Source organism: Helicoverpa zea, chromosome 4 (assembly GCF_022581195.2).
Source record: "Helicoverpa zea isolate HzStark_Cry1AcR chromosome 4, ilHelZeax1.1, whole genome shotgun sequence".
In the NCBI taxonomy this organism is placed as follows: domain Eukaryota; kingdom Metazoa; phylum Arthropoda; class Insecta; order Lepidoptera; family Noctuidae; genus Helicoverpa; species Helicoverpa zea.
Genome location: NC_061455.1, coordinates 9,651,016 through 9,671,282, shown reverse-complemented (window position 1 = coordinate 9,671,282; position 20,267 = coordinate 9,651,016). Strand labels below are relative to the sequence as shown.

General features: G+C 35.3%; 1 protein-coding gene across 1 annotated transcript in view; it reads right to left on the bottom strand.

The window, feature by feature from the left end:
• Positions 1-20,267, bottom strand: part of LOC124629599 (hemicentin-2) — a 60,971-nt gene that overhangs the window by 22,771 nt on the left and 17,933 nt on the right. Inside the window, exon 2 of the mRNA XM_047163080.1 lies at positions 316-502. Within this exon, the coding sequence (XP_047019036.1) occupies positions 316-502 (187 nt within the window). The remainder of the gene's footprint in view (positions 1-315; positions 503-20,267) is intronic.

The following is a 20,267-nucleotide window of genomic DNA, read 5'->3' as shown; positions in this document are numbered from 1 at the left end:
TATCTTGTTCGTGTAGAAAATAAAAAGCCTTTCGAAGGAGCATGACATGTCCAGGGGAGCTCGTAACATCATAAGTATCTACTAGCACCTTACTAAGATTTGCATCTTGACACATTTAACCTCCGGCCAGGGCCTGGATATATAAAAATCTGCCAAAGCCGTTTACTTTTGAAGTACATAACGTTGAGTATACACACCCAAACAATGTGTGTTTGGAATACAGTTTGTTTTAGCGTGAAGAAAATTGAATTTCTTATTGTTTGTGAAGACTGTAAAAAATGTTAAGGATAATTTTCGGAAGGTTGTTGAACTTACTGGTAATTAGTCTCGAGCGGTATGTTGCCGATGGCTACGTTGTCGTGGCCGCTGGCGGTGCTCCTCACCCAGTAGTAGGTGAGGGACTCGCCGGCGAGCGGCTCCAGGGCGAAGCGGCACTGCATCGTGACGTCATCGCCCTCCCGAGCGTCGTGCTGCTCATCCTCAGCCCGCACCGAGCACCACGCTGAAACAACAACAAAATAATGTAAGAAATCAATCGTCATTCATTCACAAAACACTCCACAAGAAACGTGTCACTGCGTATCTCTGTGACATTTTTTAAAGTCTGCAATCTTGTGTCGTCTTTTTAAATTTACTGTCCGTCGGTCTGGAAAGATAGCATAAGCCGCCTTGCTATCTTTCATATAAGAAAATTTAAAATGTTATAAAATAAAAGCGACGCATGAAAGTCAGACGCACACCGACTACGGAGCACCTGAGAAAACTTTGAAACGCTTTACATTTTATAACACATTAGGCCTTATCTAAACGATCATTATGCATAGGACCTTAACATAATATAGCGTCATTAAGATGAAACAAAAGGCCTTGGAAAATAAATGAAGGTTTTGAGAATGTGTTAGATTTCTAAGTAATGATAATAAGTGTTGCATCTCAATAGGTTTTGAGGAATCTCTTTCGGCTTTTTGGAAGCTCAACAAAGACCGAGCAAGAATGATCATTCATACAAATCAAAAGAGGTTCCAAAATTTGCACGTAAATACCCTGTTTATATTAAAGGCTACGAGAATGTAATCTTCCAACAGAATGCATAATAATATGACTTGGAAAACTGTCCAACTTTTGTGTGATGTCATTTTCTTATCCGCGACGGAAAGTGTTAGCGTGAAAATATAAAATATCACAACGTCACATATTACAACGGCTTTGAATTAGAATAGTTTATGGTGAAACAAAAATATATATCGCAGACAAAGGGTGCAGGTTCCTGAGTTCAGACTCATACTCTAAGGGCCATTCCCAATATTTAATCTGTTGTTTAACCCACCCTAGATAGGAATCTGACATTACTCTAGTAAGCACATCAACATATAGCTAGGATATAGGCCGCTAAGGGACATAAAGGCTGTTGCAGAGATTTAAAAGTTAAAAAATAGACAAATGTACGAAACATGAGCTAAAATATTTTTGAGAGTTAATTGTCATCGTAGTCAGGTCTCTTTGTACCGTGGCCTGTGTCCTGTCTCTCAATTATTCAGTAAACCAATTATTTCTAGCGGTGAACACAGCAAATTCAGAAAACGTTTCAGGGATACCACGTACAACTTTAATAGAAATTGAAAACAATAAATTAAACCTCTAGAAACTCAAGTTAGTTCAAAACTTCGGACCCACATCTGACTGTAGATGTTAGAATAACCAAGAATAATTTGTTTTACCTATTTTATTTTGGTATATTTTTCTTCAGAAACTACTCCTACATAGTTTATATTCAAAGGTAAAAGATCTCTCTGTCAAAAATAGTTGAAGAGTAGGTATCCGTCAAAATAGTACTGAATGAAAAAGTAATAAAAAACATGGTACGGTAAAGTAAGTTCCAAAAGAAACTTGTGATGAAGTAGTAAAAATAGAACAACTTATTGACTTTGATTGATTCACTATCAAAACTTTTGTCTGAAGTATAGATAAACAGATTTCAATAAAACAATTGATAGTCGGTATAATGAACAGTTTCGCCACGTTTTTTACTATTACGCATATAGTTACTCATCTCGAACTCGATACATTGAAATCGAGTTCTCGGAAATACATTCTAATCTATGATTCTCGGTATGAATGAACTAGGTAAATGTCAGAGGTGACTTCAACGTTATTTGCACATGTTCCATTTTAAGCAATATTATTTACGCCATTCCTTTTTAAGCCCTAAAATGAAATATTTCTGTACCATAAAATCTTGTCACCATTCGTATTCCGCTATAAAATACACGCACATATTTCGAAAATTACAATGACTTAACGTATTTTTTTCTCACACTGGTTTCTCTTTTTCTATCACCACAACAGGATTGATGCTATCTCACTCGCACTTATAATAACACCTTGATTTGCTGTCTTTTTCACTCGTACATCTAAACGGTTTTAGTTAGGGTTGTCTAAAATATTTTCACAAATTCATGTCCAAAATAAACTTGATGACTGATATTTCAACGTTGATAAGTGAACATCAGCTAAGCTCAAAATAAATGGTCTTCGTTCTAAAAAAATAAAATATTCTGTTTTGTTTATGATAATAAAACCAGGTCAAAAAGAGCTTTTCTAGGTAAAGGGAAACTTTCGTAGCTTATTGGTAATGACTCGTATTTTCCTCTTCGTGCGTTCTTAGAAACGATTATGTCAGGTGAGTATTTTGGCATCCTTAGTCCGACACCCATTCGTAGAAGCAGCAACGGCGGAGGCGCGGGCGCAACGGCGGCGCTGGCGAGGCGGTCAATGACACGAGGTCGCGTGCGCAGCCTGCCGGCTACCGGAGCTTCAAGCCGCTAGACCCTAACACGCGCTCCACAACACCCACATTATCACCTCAATGTTACTACAACGTAAACGTTAACTTATAATTAACATAGCTTACTCGGACAACTGTAAACTAATTACTAAAATAGATCTCGACGTTGTACGCACAGCGCGTCTATTGCACCTAAGGAAAAGATGAAATGATGAGGGGTCCCTCTTCAAACACAATGTTTAGCAACCTCATACGTTGCGTAACATCATGATTACATTACATGGTGAATAAATGAACGTGAAAATAAAATATAAAAGCCAGATAAAATGTGTTGGCTAAACGGCTAATATACATGTATTAGCCGTATTATGAGCAAATAGGATTTGCGAATAAAAGATACAATGTTATTCATCCTTGCTCAAAGCAACAAGTTCGTTATAACATTATTAGGTATTATTATATTATGTATCTTGGAGGCGTCTTCGGTAGCGGGAAAAATTAACGCCTATTCGCGTTACTAATGCAGTATTGAAAATAATAAAAACATACCTCATTTTGCTTTACAATCTCTTGGGAATATTATAAGGAGTAAAAATTGTAACAAACAAAAGACTAGTCCTTTTTTTAAGGTAAGACTTCATTCCTATTTTATTTCTTAGGTTCAAGCAATAGAAACTGATTAGCATTTTATTACTTAATTTCAGCAAGTACCTCCCTAATTTTGACACTTTGATTTAAAATTGCCAAAGTTTGAAATTACGAGCTTCGGTCTCTACAATTCACGAGCTCGCAATGTTTAGTCGTACTCACACAAAGAGAATGTTCACGTATTAATGTTTCGTGAAAAACCTTGGTTTCCTACTTGACCCTTTCCTTAATTGAGTTTTCATTAAAGCGGGGCCTAGTTTTAATTCACTTGGTGAGCCAAGAAGCCGGCAAGTAATACATGGCGTATTTCATCGGACCCTTCAGGTAGCTCCCGACACAAAATTAAATAGGTATTAACGAACCTTGTTTATTATTAATTATTGCTAGAGCCCTTTGTCCCAACGCGATGCGCTTTGCTTATTATTCGCGAACACCAATAATAATTATTTTTAACTCTCAGAATGATAAAATCATAATACGTTTTTTATCATTTTATAAATATTGATACGTTGAACACATAACAGCTATTCATATGTAACATATCTTGCATAATATTTACATACCCAAACCAAATTACAATAACTACTATTGCGCTAAAGAAATTATTCACAGCAATTCTTTCCGCTGTTGAACAATGTATGATATATGGGAACAAATCGTGAAATAATTACACAAGTTTAAAGCAATCGCAATTTATGTAATTAATAGCTTTTACCTAGATGTTAAAATGACCCAGTGCTCCTGATATTATTTTCTCATACGAAATAACAATTCCTTGCAAGAAAAGAAAACATTTGCAAACACGAAACGGGCCTTTATTTTTTAAAGAAACAAAAAAATCTTAATGAGCAAAAATAACGAGTTTTTTTCTCAAACTAATATCATCTTTGATGCTACGACATAATGGCCAAGTTTCTTTGTAGTATGAACGAGGTAGTAGGTAATTTAAACATGATTAATGTTTATGATTGGTATAATTATTTTCACCCCAATTAAAGGTGCTCGTTTGAGTGGTAGCTGAAGATGGGGCAGGGTCTGGCATGGAGCCCTTTCACCCTCCCCGACGACCCGCGCGCGTTTAATTTGTGCGCTCCTTCATCAGTGATGTATGGTTCCGAAATATAACAATTTTCCTCCATCCGCTGCTAATAAAATGCAACGTCATTGTATTTTCCCATTTTCTGCATGTAGGTTCATACTTTCACATACACACAATACAACGCTAACACACTTTTGGCGGGGAAATCCTCATGGACTTCCAGGAAGACATTGAGGGACGTGTTGGTATTTTACCGGGCAAAGCCACCCTAGATGAAACGCGGGGCCGCAGGAATAAAATCTATTGCCTGTTCATTTCTAGCTGAGAAATTCTTCCAAACATCAACAGTTAACGCGGCAACAGTCACGGTTTCGGCCAATTTATGAAGCAACGAAGCAGTAAACACATGCGTGCCTACAATAAGTAAAATGATATGTCATTTTTATTGACACGCTTTTACATTTTATGGCTTGGTAAAAGTGCTATCAGACGAAAAAAAGTAGTTGAATAACGCATTCTCTAAAAGAATTCGTACAATTTTCACGGCTGTGCTTAATAAAGTTTGCGGGCACAGCACATAATTATGATGGGAGTAATATGAAATGCTGTGGAATATTGAACCAGAGTACTGCAGACACACTTGCATTTCCCACAGTTGAAACAATATGAACATTAATCGCAAATTCGTCACTGCAATGCGTACACTGCCTATTTTAATTTGTTTTAATCTCATCAAGTATTACATTTCATCCGAGAATTTTTACGAAATATTTTTTCGTAAATTGGCAACTTTTGGCCAGAAGTGAAAATTCATTTCGAATTTTATCGATTATAGTAATTTTTACTTTGCCTTCTTTGCGAAAGAGGTCCCGAAAATACATTAAAAATGTGCTTGCCCTAGGCAAGTGCTCTGTCCCCGATGTGTTTAACCTTTTGTGTGCTTTTGTGGCGCGTCCCAGGCTTTGCTTTGGAGGAGCGCAATGCAAAATTGCGTCGTCTCTACGATGTTTATCCAACATTAAAATCATACAGGCTCATATTATTTTATATTCATGCGGAGCTCTTCTGTCGTGCGTTATAAAATGGCGCTGAATCTGTCGAGCACCGACTGCACCAAAGCGTTCTTTTTTAACTGTGACGATTTAGCGCTGTCCGACTAGTTTGAAACGTAACTAGAGTTTAGTCAGCTTTTCTACCGATAGAGCTAGAGAACTCAAATATCAATGCAGCACAAACTACATTTTTTACGTTTGGCGGAAGCTGGAGTTTTGGCTTTAACTAAAATGTTGGACTATCCCGAAGAGAATATCTCATAGATACCGTCCTTTGCTTGTCGTTTGTCGTTTCGGTCGTATCCAGAAGGTAAAAGTTTGCACACGGGTAAAACGTCCTTTGAGTTTTCCTGTAATTAAAAACGTTATATATATCTTGTATATAAATACATTAGAAACAAACTATATCAATGTAATCGAACGAAAGTTACTCATTTTATATCCATCCATCTATAACTAAAATATTCAAACATATACTTATGTATATTTATGAATACTTTATTGCCGCTTAGCTGTGGTTGTATTCAAACGACTCCATTAAATTATTAATATCTTATTAGTAAATATGTTAACTCACAATAACAGCATATTAAAAAGCTATTGTTACGTAGCTACTTCCCCGGTTGAAGCGTAGAGTATACAGAAAGTACATCTTATTAATATTTTCCATGAAACTTTTTATCCTTCTATACATGTAGATACGGGAACTAATAAAAGGATCTCTGTTGTAAAAGGGTTCCGATGACGTCATCCTCCAAAACAAATACTAAACCTCTTTACCTTCAAACCACTTTTGGCACAAAGGCTACTTTATTTTATGGATTGTTTCATTTGATTCTCATCAGCATGGAAATTTATTCTCGAAATATATTTTGGATAAGTTAAAATTTGCCATTTTAAAAAATACGTTGAGTAATCTCGCTACGTTTGTGAAGCTCTTTCCACGCTTTAGCAATGCATGAAGATTTTTATGAACGGCTCGCCACTTCCATTACATGGAGATTAGACGTGAAACTTTTTACTGAAACAAACATTTACGTGAACACATTTATTATTTACGACATTCTGTTGTTCGATCATTGGATCGTGTCGGAGATTTGATCACGTAGTGCAAATACAAATCAGTGTGAGTAGCGAAGTGTCGCAATAGTAAAAGGCTGGAAGGGCGTACCTTCTACTCAGACACTACGTAATGGTAACAATATTTGCAAGGTCATGTCTATACATTAGCACGTGATGTAGTACCTACCTACCCTACTTTGTCACATTATCGCTGATCTCCGTAAAAGAGAGAAAGATCGATCTCTGCCTAAAGATCTAGAAAAAGATTTTTCGTTTTTATATGTCTTTTTCTCAATAATAAACATTTGTCTACCTAGACTGAACAGAAAAATACTCTTTTATATTTATTTTCAATTTCAAAAAAATATACATTCATTCAGTAAGGTTTTGATGTAGTAAGTAGCTTAAAAATACACGTATGCCGATTTCTTAGAAACTGTTGATTTGTGATTTTATTTTTATTACTTGGGGAAAGGTTGTGGAGAAAGCTGGTAAAGAATTCAAACTAATACGAAACTTACTTTTTATGTGAAGAAAAAACATATTGTTAGATCAATGACTCCTACACATTCTAGAAAGAAATAATCTATTGCCTAATCAAGTAAAAGTACAGAAACAAAATAATTGACATGCTAATTATAGCCACACAAAAAAACAAAAGGGCTTAATTAACGCACTTCTGCTCCCTGAAACCAAAATGCCATCGATGACGTCAAAAATAAGTCTGCTGAATGGTTCCATATTTATTACGAATTGTTTCGAAAGTCGATGACAAAAATAAATCAAAGTTCTCGATAGGTTTTTGTTTGTCAGTTGTTTTGCTCAGTCGGTGCTGGCGCTTGAATAAATCTTTCAGGTGTTTGTGAAGCAATCACAACATTAGCACATTCAGTTACATCACACGCAGCAAGTCTTTAAGCCGGCTTCCTCGTGAGCGTTGAAAAGTGAAAATATTGCAAAGTAGCATCGGCATGCCTATGTTTATTAGTTCGTAACTCGCCACTGGCCGTCCGGAGTTTCATCATTTCCTTATATCAACAAACACGTTGCAGTAAGTTTATTTAAATTAGCCGAGCATCTGCACCGGCGTACAAACAAATATTCGGTTTAATATTAGTATTTTTATATACAATTACAAAGTAATGCAATCATACGTAAGTAGAACTGGGTCAACAAATCCGTACGTGTAATGCCTTACGTGTGTAAGCTGCTATGTTTTTACTTATGATTTATGGAGCAGCCTTCGTGAACTTAGCGATACGCATACCTCTTCAAGAACAAGAATACTTCACCAAATTCTTATACTTGTCTGCCTAATTTATTATATTAATGCGTATCGATTTTGCCAAGGACTTTTAATAGCACAATTAAGTTCGATGACTCTTGGGGCACCAAGTTATCGTCTTCTGTTGACAAACCGAAAGCTTTTTATGATAATTACTAAATAGGTCGGCTTTATCATTACTTCTGTCAATATAAATTATAGCTAAAGGGAACGTGTGCGTGTCCCATGATCTTATCATTGTGACCCATGTGATATAGGTACGCCTGACTCCGACAGTCTCGAGAGAAAATTCTCATTACAGATTGTTCAATTACATATGTGCAGTAGAATTATTGACTAATAAAAAAGGAAAACAAAACATATTTGAGTAGGTATATCATTCGTTATATTTTCTTCAAGCATTATTTACAGTTTTAAAATTATTATTTCGTTGTACACAATCATTAGAAACAAAATTTGATACTATAAAGGTCCTGAGAACGTTTTGGAGCGTGCTAATTAGTGTTCATGTTAGTACTATAATGGTGTTGTAAACATTTACAAAACCCCAATTAGGCCCTAGTATTATCACGGATTTATTCTATAGAGACTACATAAAGGCTCTCACGGTGATAAGTCAGCTCTTTAGTTGAAATGTAAAAGTATCAAGAAACGCTCTTTAGTACTGAAATGGTGTTGTCTGCAACGTTTATGTAACTAAAAGTGCACTATAAAAGTAACCAAAACATGTCTATAGTGCTATTTTGCACCGTAAACGATTCCAGTTATCTTTTTTATCACACTGGTGACCATTTTGTTTGTGTTGTGATCGTGAATCGTGAGTGTTCTTCAAGAAAACAAAATATATCGGTAAGTTATGCTTTATGTCGTTTGCCATTGTTGCTTAACATAACATACTATAAAACATGCATGGACCGATATGGTCTTACTCTCCCATAACTTGCTCTTGCGAAAATTATTGTATCGATAAAATCATTATGCTGATTTCAAATTTGACAATGCGCCATTATAATTTACGTGTTTTAATTAAATTAAAATTAATAAAATAAGGACTGTTCCCGAATATGGCTGCTATAGTACACATTGGTTTCAGCCGTGCTGCTAATGTGCTATCATGGCCGAAAACAGCAGCCATATTGTTACCGAAAACGAAATAGGGTTCGTTGTCCAAATATAAAATAAACCTTTTTTTGTCATAATGCTGGAAGTAATTGTACGATTGCGTTTGTTTCAGTGCTTTGCCTGCGTCGTAACATACTAAAATTAACGATGGCATATATAATGGACGTGGATTGTTTCCTGAGCAGATATAATTTTTGATTTTGATTTGAACATCAAAATCAACAGGAATCTTGTAAGATTCCTCAGTAGATTTGACTTTATTGGAGTACAGATTTTAATGTTTAATTTTTGATTTATAAAAAAGATATAATTATGTTGTTAAATAAAAAGATGCTTACGCTAATGTCACAATAATTGTGGTATTAGCGTATGCATCTTTTTGTTGATAGTTATTCTCAAGAAGTCGAGATTATGCCCGCCGAAGTGTTTTTTTCTCTATAATTGTTATGTTTTATTTTAATATTACTTATTGTGATGTCGACCGTAAGTGCCCCTATTTTTTCTAGGTTTAGAATATACATACATTCAAATACATCTTGCCATATGATCATGTTTATAATTAATAAACAAATAAGAAACATTAAGTCCTTTTTTTAAAACTCGGAACTAGTTTTCCTTATCATAATGGGAAAAAATACATCATAGAATCGTAAGTTATGCAGACAATTTCACATTTAATTGAATCTACTTTACAATTAACTTTCTGTTTAAGAATGCTATTATATTATGAGGTGCTCTCCCTCTTATATTCTTCATCCTTATTCCTGGCTAGACAAAAAGAAACATTATTGCTACAGCCCTGTTGTGGTACAAAACAAATATTTTGTACAGAACCATGTGCTACAGTGTCGACAGTGTGTCTCCATTTATGAAATACTAGTCATATAATTGATTCTGAAAAGCTGGTATAGATGTAATTAGACCATTAATTATTCATTTTAATCCTTTTATGTCACGCTTTAGTGTCGTATGAGTAACACAGACTCACTAATAGTGCTATTTAGAATGGTTATGTCTATAGAAGGGTTTTCATGACTTTTACAGAACTAGCCCCGTAGTAATAATGAGGGAGCTTTTAAAAAGCTAAAAGGTTGCATAATAGTTGTGTAAGGTGCTTTCATAGTGCAGATTAATCCTGTAATTATGTTTTTGATACTACTACAAAACTAGTACTATAAAAATCATTTTGACGCATTATTAGTGCAAAATAGATACATGAAAGGGTCGGTAAGGTCTTTAATAGTACTAAATAGTACCATAATCACTTTATACATATCTATTATAGTGCAAAACTTTAACGATTCTTTTGTATGGTCCTGTAAGCGTTCTAAGAGCTTAATTATAGAACTTAAATGCTCTTTATCTTATAGAATCAAAACGCTTTGTTAAAAACCTTTATAGTACAGACAGTCATAATGGTTACCATTACAGGCCTACTATAACACTGATTGGTGACAAAACGCCTTGGTTATAGAAGCTTTTGTTACTTGGGTACTACTCTGGCCCGTTCTATCCATTTGTCATAAATATAGGCAGCAATTACCGAAAACGACATGTCAAGTACGTGTACCTTACTTTCCAATTACTTTCAAACATCTTGAAAATACGACCCACTGTCAAGCCCACAAATAGTTTCATGAATAATGGGAAAATAAATACTCAGTGTTGTATAATCGACCAACGATGGAAATTGATACCGTTTGATCTACTTCGCCTTTGACAGTGATTGAAAATTATTAAAAGAAAATTTCAAAGCAATTCATAAACAATCCTTCAGTGGAGTTGTCTCAAAGAAACAAAGAAGCTTTAAACTCAACGTTTCAATCATAATTTTTCATTGAATGTAAACTAAATGCGGGAGTGTTTCAATCTACCCGACGATCCGCAGTATCCGTGGGACGGTGGATCAATCCATCATTTTCATATTATTTCTATTTATAAATTGAAGCTTCCATTCAAAACACTCTAAGAATTTCCAACTTTTTGAAAGATGTAGCCAGAAATAAAAAGAACGTTTTACCGTCGCGTCGCTTGAGTGACTTAATAAGATATGCACATATAAAAGGGGACATTTTTAATAAAACTTTAGACGTATTAGAATAAATTGCGTGTAGATAAGTACGGTTCGCGATTGTCGGAACGTGTACGCATTTGAATCAACATTGAATGTCAACGGCGACAGCGGTTGCGGCGCGCCGCTCCCGGCCACTAACAAATGACACCCATTTTGTGAAAGAATTTTATTGATAATATAAATTGAAAAAAGGACTTTGGCGACCATAGATTTTTTTTATTCGCCGATAAAACGTGTTCTATTTTCGCTGCTATTGTTTCGTATTAATCACTTTGTTTCGTCTCATGCGTCGTGTGAACTCGTGTGTGAGACAGTTCATAGGATCATAGTTGCCACATATGGTTCTAATACTACCTACATTATTGATAGATATATTGTTATGATTCACAACATATTTACGACTGCTTCACTTCACATGTTAATGAGAAACTGTTAACGAGAGAATATTTGCACCGAGGTTGGTTTTCAGACCAGCGAGTTTGTTTACATTAGCTTATGTTATCTTTAGCTGTGCTTGTATTAGCTATCAAATAATATTGAGTTTTGTTTAGCTAATTAACAACACACTTACACCTGAAGCTATAACATTTTCATACTGTTGTAAAACACAACTTATAATTGGCTAACTATTTGGGAACAATATTTTGGTTTTGGAAGGCACGATATTATCTAGTGTAGGTACCTAGTATATTGTGTAGCAGCTTAAATATTTTATACTATCATTAGAATTTTCTCGTATCGAATTACAAGCGGATTACAAATGTAATTACTGGGTTGTTCCACCATCACACGACAGTTTAGTCCACAATGTAAAGCTGCTCTGTATTTATTTTGAATGAGTGTATCGTCGTACGAAGAGAGTCTTTGTTCTAGTTTAATATACATGGCACTTGGACACACGTGTTCCGCATTGTTAATGGCGCGACCAAGTTGTCTGATCAAGTGGCGAGCGCGGTGGGAAGGCGCACGCAGCGTAAGACGAGACCGTGGGAGCATACGGGTCGGCTCCACCACGCCGCGGCTCGGGTTGCTACCACCACTCTCGCAATCTCATTACCGATATATTCTACAATCACTTGTTCTTAAAACTCTATCTTTACCAAACGGCGAATGAAAAGCTCAAAACAATACCTCGTATAAAATAGAGATATGCTCTCAGAGAACAGGCTTCGGTTATTTCGCTCGACCCTCGAAAAACTTTACGAAATGAATACTTGTTTTTAGAATTCAGATACCAGCGGTATCATACTTCATCCCTTATTTGATCAGCCAAATGAGTTTTTGAAATGAAATTCAAGTCCTAGATAAATCCCTTACAGGCACGCAAGCGGCAATCTAATAATTTCATCGCATCCCTCAACCCTTTGCAAACAAACAATGTACATAACATGCTCCTGTTCCGACGAGGACCGCACCACTTCGTATAAATAAACACATCACTGGAACACATCTGGAGTAGTGTTATTGAATGTCCAACTTTTGAGCATAAATTAAATTTTATATGAGTCAGCGAACATTCACTTTTTGCGTCACATGTGAGTATGTTGTGGTGTTTGGAATCCGAAAGTGTGTTAAGTGCTAATCAATGCTATTCGTAGTAATCGCTTTTTGAAATATCAACTCTTTTGACCCGATTGAAGTGCTTTTAATTGGCATTTGTTTAAAGAAAGAAAAAAGACATTAGTGGTATTAAGGATTCTTTCTGTGAAGTGCGGAAACTAAAGCTCCATAATAAAACTAAGAGCCTTAATAAAATATATATGTATAAACGATAGTTATCCATTACTGGATTTAAAATTAAAGCAGTCATTTATATACGGCTAATAAAATTAAAACGAATAGTGAAACGGTTTAATCTTTATTGCGATGGGGTCGTGTGGTAACGAAAAATAAAGAAGTTTTTTAATCGTTCATAATCTAATGGCAGAGGTAAAACATTGTATGTAGTTCCTAGAGTATTCCGAAAAGTATTTAACATTTAATATGTTGAGTATTGTTACACATGAATTCATACTAAGTACGTGGCTTGTTAAAACTTTGTGCTCGCTAAACAGTTTCAACTATCAACTACACCGAAGCGCGAAGGCGTCAGAATTATAATTTAGTTGAACACGATTTAATGCCGATGAGTACTATTTGTGTAGATCCAAGCTACTTAAGTTTATTGCTATAAATACTGAACTTTTATAAATTAAAGACTTTTTATTTTTAATACGTATACTTAGTGTAGTAGGTGCCGGTTTTATGATGACTATATAGAAACACAGAAAACCATCTGAAAATTCATAATACGACTGTAAACTCCTGGGAGAAAAAGCAGACGTATTACAAAGTTACTTGATAAGGTATTTATAGCTGGATAAACAGCAAGTTGGCCACAAGCCGTGCTAAGTGCTAGGTCTTGGGGACAAACAGTTCCGTGTAGGTAACGGTCGTGACAGTTCGCTTGACGCACTAGGTGACTACTATGTACTGTGTACTACCAATACCGTTCGTTCGGAAAATATAGCACCAGCAAAGATGGCTGCCGCGATTTAAGCACTTCATGTGAATGTTAACACTTTTCCGATAATTGATTCTATATTTGAGCGAATATTTTTTTCACAGAGCTCTCTTTTTTAATAAAACATATGTTCTTCTTTTCTTTTTTCTTGTATGAACTGCGCGGTTATTGATACATAACACTTATAATGAAGACTGTAAAATGTATCTCCCAAAAATAACAGTTAAATTAATTAATCGAACAATACAATAGAAAGAATCTATTATCACGTCCTTCATTGACGATTTCACCGTAAAATGCTTTGTTTAATCGCACGATATCCAATTGTCGATTCATTACTTCATTAGAAATTGCAACTAAAATTTAATCCGAGTTACAATGTGCTTGTTTCAATATTAAAATTGTTTATATCATTAACAATACGTTTAATGTTATTTATTTCAACTGGAATATAATAACATTGTGTTGGTATTAATCCGATGTGTGTATTGTACGTGTGAGTAAACAAAGTATCGTAAAATGCGATTTTATTTGTAGCCAGCATTCACTATACAGTACGAAGTATCTAGTTTTACTTGTTTAAAACTACTAGAGCGATTTTAATTAAACCTACGTACGCTTTCTGTTTGGTATTCTGGAAACGTCTCCAACTGCCGCTCCCCGAAATACATGTCTATGAAATTAGACATTGTGCTCACACAACATTTTTGCGCAAAGCGAATAGTTAACATGTGCAATATTCTCATAGAAAATATGAGTTTTCTAATGCCATAACACGTGCATATTTGCTGCATATGAGTGGTTTATGCAACGATAAGTTAGGTACAGGAAGAATAATTTAACTGTCACCAGAGTGCTTTGGCCTTTTGGTCGATTTTCCTAGAATAAGTTATGTCATATGGCAGCCGATGTTCAATTTTCTTGCTGCCTTCAATACTCGTACTCTTAATCTTCTTGATATCCTACTCTTATAGCTTATAACGAGTGAGTTTTCTCTTAAGTCTGCTAGGGAAGATAATAGGTCGGTAAACCAAAATTAACAAAAAATGGAGGCCTGAAACTTACACAATCCTTACATTTTTTGTTAATTCAACGCCTTGAATGCTCTTAACTTTATATTTAAGCCTGAAAATCTTATCTCAGGTCAGGTAATTGAGATTACTGTATTCATTATTTTCATGTTTACAAAATAAAGTCAACTTAACATTTTTAATTATCGTGTCGTGCTTCAATGAGCTTTAATTTCACGCTTTTTCAGTCTTCTGTAGAGGAAAAATCTCAGTACAAATACTTTTGTTTTGGTAACTTTGCTACCTCAAACATTAGATTATCATATTAAGAATTTTAAATTTTACAACCTCAAGCTAGGTGATGCCATAATCATGTCCTATTTGCTGTACATATACGTACACAGGTGCTCCAAAAACTAGGCAAATCCCGAGAACCGTTGTGACAGTTCAGCCTCCCATCATCGACTTATGCCGAGTTCACCTCAATACGAGCTCACCAAAACTTAAGTGTGATATGTGACCCAATTACACAGCATTTGAATCTCTTAGTAAGGTGTGAAATATATATTAGAAATTAAACATCTATTGCAGTAATACCGGGGAGTATTTCAGACGCCGGAAAGCCCAAAGGCGTTATTCGTCATTCAAGCATGGAGGCCGTTCCTGCTTACGTCTCGTGGGCGTTGAGCTGCCACGCGCGTGAAACGGGCAAACTGCGAATCGGCAAAATGTCGAACCAAACCTACAACGACTGTCGAACACAAAAAGATTCACCCAACGCGCATAAACTAATTTCAGTTTCTTAAAACTACACTAAGAATATCCTAAATATTTTCAGTCATCGAGCATGAAAAACACAAAGGAGTTTTCAAACCATTTTTCTATTTACTCCTTTTTTTGTTCCACAAAATATTGCAATAGATATTTTTATTTGCAATCGGTTCTAATATATTGTCCATCCAATAGATAGAATAATAAAAATATTTTTTATTCTCTTCAAAAATACCCTTTCAAATAAAAGCGTATTTATTTACAACACACATTTTTCGGATGGCCAAATGGAAACATTAGAAAATTCGACTTTTAAAATAAAGTTAATTACGAAAAAAAACAATAGGTACAGCACAAATGTAGCAACGGCATTATATTTTGTAATAGATAACATTTTCATCCATGTTTTATTTACGAGATATTATTGTTATATAAAGTTAGCGGAATTACATAATATTCCAGCAGTATTTTGTGAGGGGGTAGCATGTACTATATAGATTAGACCGTAAACACGTGTACTATCGCGATCATTCGGTCCCATTCCTAACTTAATTTGTTAAGGGTAATTTTATGAAGCCGTGTTTTGTAACTTGCTTTTCCTCGAAAAGATTATTTATTTATAGAATAGGGGAATTAATTTGGATGTAGGTATACATACCTACGCGGCTGTCGCTTTCAGGGCAGGGTTTACAGTATTATGGAAGATTCCTATTGTCTGTATTCAAATAAGTAGGTGTATCTGATGGTGGACGAGATGTTGATAAAAATATTTGATGACCTAATCAAAATAAAAATGCAATATCAATCTCAAAATAATAAGCAACTCAGCAAGAGCTCAAAGAAAACAAATTGTTTTAGAAGCCAGGGTCCTTGATTAATTTTGTATTTTTTGCCATTGAATAAATATTGGTTGATTCGACTTTGAGTGTTTTAGTAAAATATTTTCCTACCCTTTTTTACGATGGCCTTTTTTTCGTTCAGCGTATTGTGAGTGAACTTTACAACTTATATAAAAACACTCAATTCAATAAAAATATTTGAATTGAAAACTATGAGTGCTTAACACTGTGTATGTTATAAAAATTCCAATTGGGACTTTTTCCGCTTCTACGTCGATGACACTACGGACAGTTAATACAATTACTTGAAAAGTAGAAATAATGGATTTTACTACGAAAGCCTTAAAATAGTGTAAAATGAATTAACGAAGCAAAGAATTCGTAGAACATGTAAAACATTTAAAAAATAATTAAAAAGTATATACATTGAAGAGAAAGTTGAGAAACCGGTGCGTTTCATAAATTACCAGGGATGAACCCAAAGCCTTTATGCAGATGATGTATCGCGCGCAGTTTAGTATACCGCAAAACAAGATTGAAAACCCCTCACTTAATTTGTTTAAGCGACACTCATCATTTGAAGAGATATTAAGTAAGATTTGGATCTAGATTCATAGGTTAATATGTATTTAAAAAATATATGCCATTAGATTAACATATTTTAAAGAATGCCCTGAATGACGCCTTTAAAAGAAAACAGTAGGCAATAATAATAGTCGCTTTGATATAACTCGAACTGTATGCGCTCAGAAAAGAGCAGCAATAAAGAACAAATAATAATATCATCATCCCTTCTGTCCAAATCTGGATCACTACAATAACGCCTCTCATAATACGGTTGAAGAATGACGAAAATCCCGCGAAAGCAAAAAGGACATCAAAGAATATCAAGTATTGGCGCTATCGAGTTATTAACTCAAGAATGTGGGCTCAGCACTACTTAGCAGTCAGTCATTGTGGCCGAAATTGAAACGACTATCACCTGAAGAAACTCTCATAAAGCAGTTCTGTGTAGGGTTCACGCCTTTGTAAAGAGCTGTAATCTGAAGTTTTCCAGAATTCCCCGAAGTAAACCGACAGATAAATGGCGTAAAGTACATTAAAGTGGCCTTTAATTTAAAGACAAGTTTACAATTTCACGTCTCGGAAACGTCACTCAGCCTAATTTTCGAATTAAGGTTTAGAACACACCTTGCCTGTACCGTTAGAAAAATATTTTTGGTAGCTGTCACTTTGCTTGGTTTCTATGGGCTGTTTTGTAGCGGTAGCATGATATTTTTCGATATTTAAGTATAAGCCAGTATTTAGTACAGCTTGGCCTTTTAACCGTGCCCGGCACGAGCTTGACCGGTTTATGCATTACAAATTCCAATGAAACCTTGGAATCATTAATAAGTAAATGATATTCGTACAAATACAGTCTATCCAGAGAGTGCAGCCACAAGATAAGGTTTTTCTTCAGAAGTCGCGCGTCTAGAATACTAAGGCAGATTAAAAATACAGAGCTTTATTTAATTGGTTAATCCGAAATTGTTAAAACGGCAACTCAAAAGTCTGTACCTGTTTTAATGCACATCAATTATTCATGAAAACTTATTTATTTATAAAGATTGAAATAGACTTATTATTCAGAAGCTTTTAATATTTAACGCTTTGTCTCCTTTCGCTAAGATTGCTTACTTTATTATTATTATGCCAAAACCTGCAAGCGACATTTGAAACAAATACATTTTTGATTTCCCCCAGAGGGCCAAAGCCGCGTGGCTGTGGAACTTGGGCGATAAAGATTATGTTTTACAAACATGTTTCGCTGAAGCTGAATGTATCTTTGTGTTATTTACATAATAAATTGACGCGGACATTTGTGTCGGAATAACGGTGTACCTATTATAAATCTCGTCTCTCGTTGTATTAACTAAACCTCCGTGCTTAAAGTTGTGCAAAATGAGGTTTTAAGCCTCGAACCCTCATCCTGCACATTTAAAATGATAATAATATCCACATCTAAAATGTGGAACTCATTCTAAATTATATTTAAGTAGACCCATCTAAAATATTATTTATACGTATTTGAGTTTGCCTCAGGTAAGAAGGTACACCTTACTTTCTTTGTTGTATTCAGGAACAACCCAAGTCCTTTTGTCGTTACTTGCCTACCTGCTCGCAAATAGGGCCTCATAGAAACTCGAGACGACATTGTATAGGAGTATACACTTGGCAAAATTGTATATTGACACGGCATTGTAAATTGACACGATATTTTCAAATATCGAATAGTCACCAAAGTGTAGATGCATTCCAAGTCAAAACCGATCGTATGCTCTCAGGTAGCTTAAACATGGAAGATCTATTATTTAAAAATAGTTTAAAGCTTCCACAGCAAATTGAAAGAGGGCTGCAATAAATCAAGTATTTGTTGACTGATACTCCTTAGCTATACAGGTACTCTATAATATATACACCTATGCGGTTTGGTGTATTTGCGTAGCAGTTCCGTAAACAAGCGAGAAGCAACTATATAATGCATGAGACTCATGATACGACATTAAATCACTATGATCGCTTACAATGCAAACGCTGAAAATGCATTCAGTGTACATTTAACAGGCTACAGTACGCGTTTACTGTGATGGAACCGCGCTGGTACACCGAGCACAATGCTAGTAGCTACCGAATTATTGTCTACTCTAAAGCTCAACGCGCCCCAAATATACACCAAATCTAATAATAAAAGAATATTTATGAACAGTACCCAACCCAAAAATAACATCGCGACATTTCCCGAATATCCCCGGAAGTATCATCTTTATTTATAAGAGTCCACTCCATCAAAGTTTAAGAAAAGGCTATCAACAAAATATATCGCGTGCGAACGAGCAATCTCAATCAACATACTCATACATATGAGTTAAAATTCCAGACAGTTGCCGACACTGCCGACACTGCCTACACAACACACATCAACAGAATGAAACTTTAAAACTGCCGAAAGTTGTTATCCAATTTTAATTAGTGTTGCTAATATTGGCATGGCGTACAGCAAATTTCCTAGGAGCAAGTTTTGTCATTAGCTAGATTGGATTGCCACTCGACTTGCTGCTCCTGTCATTATCGGCCAAGTACATGAATAAATTGGAAGCTGCTGATAATCTCACCGGATTGCGTTAATACGAATATAATTTAATATCTTGTATAGGTGTTTATGAACCCACAGAAGGCTGTATTTCGAAATTCGGTCAATGAAAATTAAATAAGCTCTATTATAAGAATAACAGAACTATTGACATTATAAATAACAGCCCCCTCACTGGGAACATCAAAATTTAGGGTAGCTTGAGTATCAGTTAAATAACTTTGAAATGAAATGTTATTACAAAAATAAACTAGTAGAGCAATTTGTTAATTGAAAATTGACGATGTTTTAAAGGCAGTTTAACTTTATTTAACACAGCTCTAGACAATTGAGTAAGTTTGGAAAGTAGTGACGGCATGGTGTAAAACACAAGAAAGCTATCTGTAAAGAAAGTTTTGGTCCACACATTGGCCCACTTCAAAAGTGATGGTTTAGATAACAAGTTCAAAGTGTCATTAGACAGGAACTATTAACATCGCCATGGGTGCGATATTTATGAACGTTTTTTTTGCTTAGCAGGGCCGACATGTGCACGGAACGAAGGGCGACGCTTGGTAAAAAGCTAACATGTGGCGCGTTCTCCTCACGCGGCGACGACACATCCGGGACAGAATCCGCTACACCCGACCCCACTCCATCCTCGCTAACCAATCATTACTACGTTCAAACAAACACCTTATCTTTTCTATTAGAGCTTTAAGTGAGTACTTCATTAACCAACAAAATATTTATTTCAACTTATGTAATATTCCAAACGGCGATTGTTTAAATATAAAAAATAGCACCGTCTAGGTCAGAAAGCACCGTGAACTCATCAACAATACACAAACAAAAAGGCGAATAATGAAACGCACTGAAGACAAGATGACTGATGAATATTTATAATATTTCAAGCTTAGCTAACACTGTCTGTCTCTTGGTTTATTACTCGTTTCATCTTATTC